Consider the following 1651-nt stretch of genomic DNA (forward strand, 5'->3'; position numbering starts at 1 on the left):
CGCAGTAGACGTTAGATGAGCGCTGTCGCTCCGCGGCACTTGTTATGAAGTTCAAATTAAAAATGGCATCCACTTTGACACGAAAAGTACACCCCACCCCCCTCAAATTTTTATCCGTTTTTTTGCATCGATCTCAAGAATGATCAAAATGAAAACCAAAACCCGGAAATCTGCGAATCCGCAGAAGATTCTCATGAACGATTTAATTGATCAAGCTAATCTACGAAAATATTTCTGAACGAAAATGTACGTGTATTGCTCATCAATTATATTCACACAGGTCGACTTCCATGTAAACAGCATTCATACACCAGTAACTAAAAATAGAAAACAAATGTGTAGCTTAAAACATTTATTATCGAGTACTGTGAATCACAATTTTGCTAGATGCACACTCCATGCAAGCTTTACTCAGTTCTAAAAGTGAGAACAAAATCTTACACGTTTCTAAATGAAAAATAATATCTACTGTGTCGGACTAATATGACGCCAGTTCAATAGCAAACCTGTTCCTAGATGAGGTACGTTTCATTTAAAGATCTGAATCTCATTTCAACTGAATCGTTATTCACAACAGCAAAACGAAACTTCATTTAAATGTGAAAAACTTTAGCAATATGAGAAAAAGAGCGAGATAATCACTGCAATTAATTTTAGTTTCCACCACGCAGACGCAGGACCAGGTGAAGGGTAGACTCCTTCTGGATGTTGTAGTCACTCAGAGTGCGACCATCTTCCAGCTGCTTGCCAGCAAAGATCAACCTCTGCTGATCCGGGGGGATGCCCTCTTTGTCTTGGATCTTGGCCTTCACATTTTCAATCGAATCACTTGCCTCGACCTCAAGGGTGATGGTTTTACCGGTGAGGGTTTTCACAAAGATCTGCATGCCACCACGCAGACGCAGGACAAGGTGAAGGGTAGACTCCTTCTGGATGTTGTAGTCACTCAGAGTGCGACCATCTTCCAGCTGCTTGCCAGCAAAGATCAACCTCTGCTGATCTGGGGGGATGCCCTCTTTGTCTTGGATCTTGGCCTTCACATTTTCGATTGAATCGCTTGCCTCTACCTCAAGGGTGATGGTTTTACCGGTGAGGGTTTTCACAAAGATCTGCATGCCACCACGCAGACGCAGGACCAGGTGAAGGGTAGACTCCTTCTGGATGTTGTAGTCACTCAGAGTGCGACCATCTTCCAGCTGCTTGCCAGCAAAGATCAACCTCTGCTGATCCGGGGGGATGCCCTCTTTGTCCTGGAGTCTGGCATCTTGGCCTTCCACATTTTACGATAGGATCACTTGCCTCTACCTAAGGGTGATAAGTCTTACCAGTGCAGGTTTCAGCAAATATCTGCATTTTGAGCGCCTTGAAATATCGTGCAAGAATATAACGATTAATGATTTTTTGACGTAGGGTTGATTTGTACGGTTAATCAACACAAATATCAGTCCATTTTCAATTGGCCTGTAAGATAAATTAATAAACCCTATTTTATCAATCACTTAAGCTCTAAGTACTACCTACGCCCTGCGTACAGTTCGCGCAGGGCCTATAGAACATTTTATGCTTAGGTTCTCGCAACTGCCACTGTTCCCCAAAGTGCATTCTCTTGAAATCGCGAATAAATCCAGACTGGTCAGCCTTAGAGCAGAAG

General features: G+C 43.0%; 1 protein-coding gene across 1 annotated transcript; it reads right to left on the reverse strand.

The window, feature by feature from the left end:
• Window positions 1-337: 337 nt before the first annotated feature.
• Window positions 338-1380, reverse strand: LOC106820162 (polyubiquitin-like). The gene is given in 2 exon segments (XM_014824706.1): window positions 338-1280; window positions 1282-1380. Coding segments are annotated over 2 exon segments (699 nt in total). The 5' UTR covers window positions 1354-1380; the 3' UTR covers window positions 338-653.
• Window positions 1381-1651: the final 271 nt, after the last annotated feature.

The sequence above is a fragment of the Priapulus caudatus genome, unplaced genomic scaffold (genome assembly GCF_000485595.1).
Source record: "Priapulus caudatus unplaced genomic scaffold, Priapulus_caudatus-5.0.1 Scaffold7864, whole genome shotgun sequence".
Lineage (NCBI taxonomy): Eukaryota > Metazoa > Priapulida > Priapulimorpha > Priapulimorphida > Priapulidae > Priapulus > Priapulus caudatus.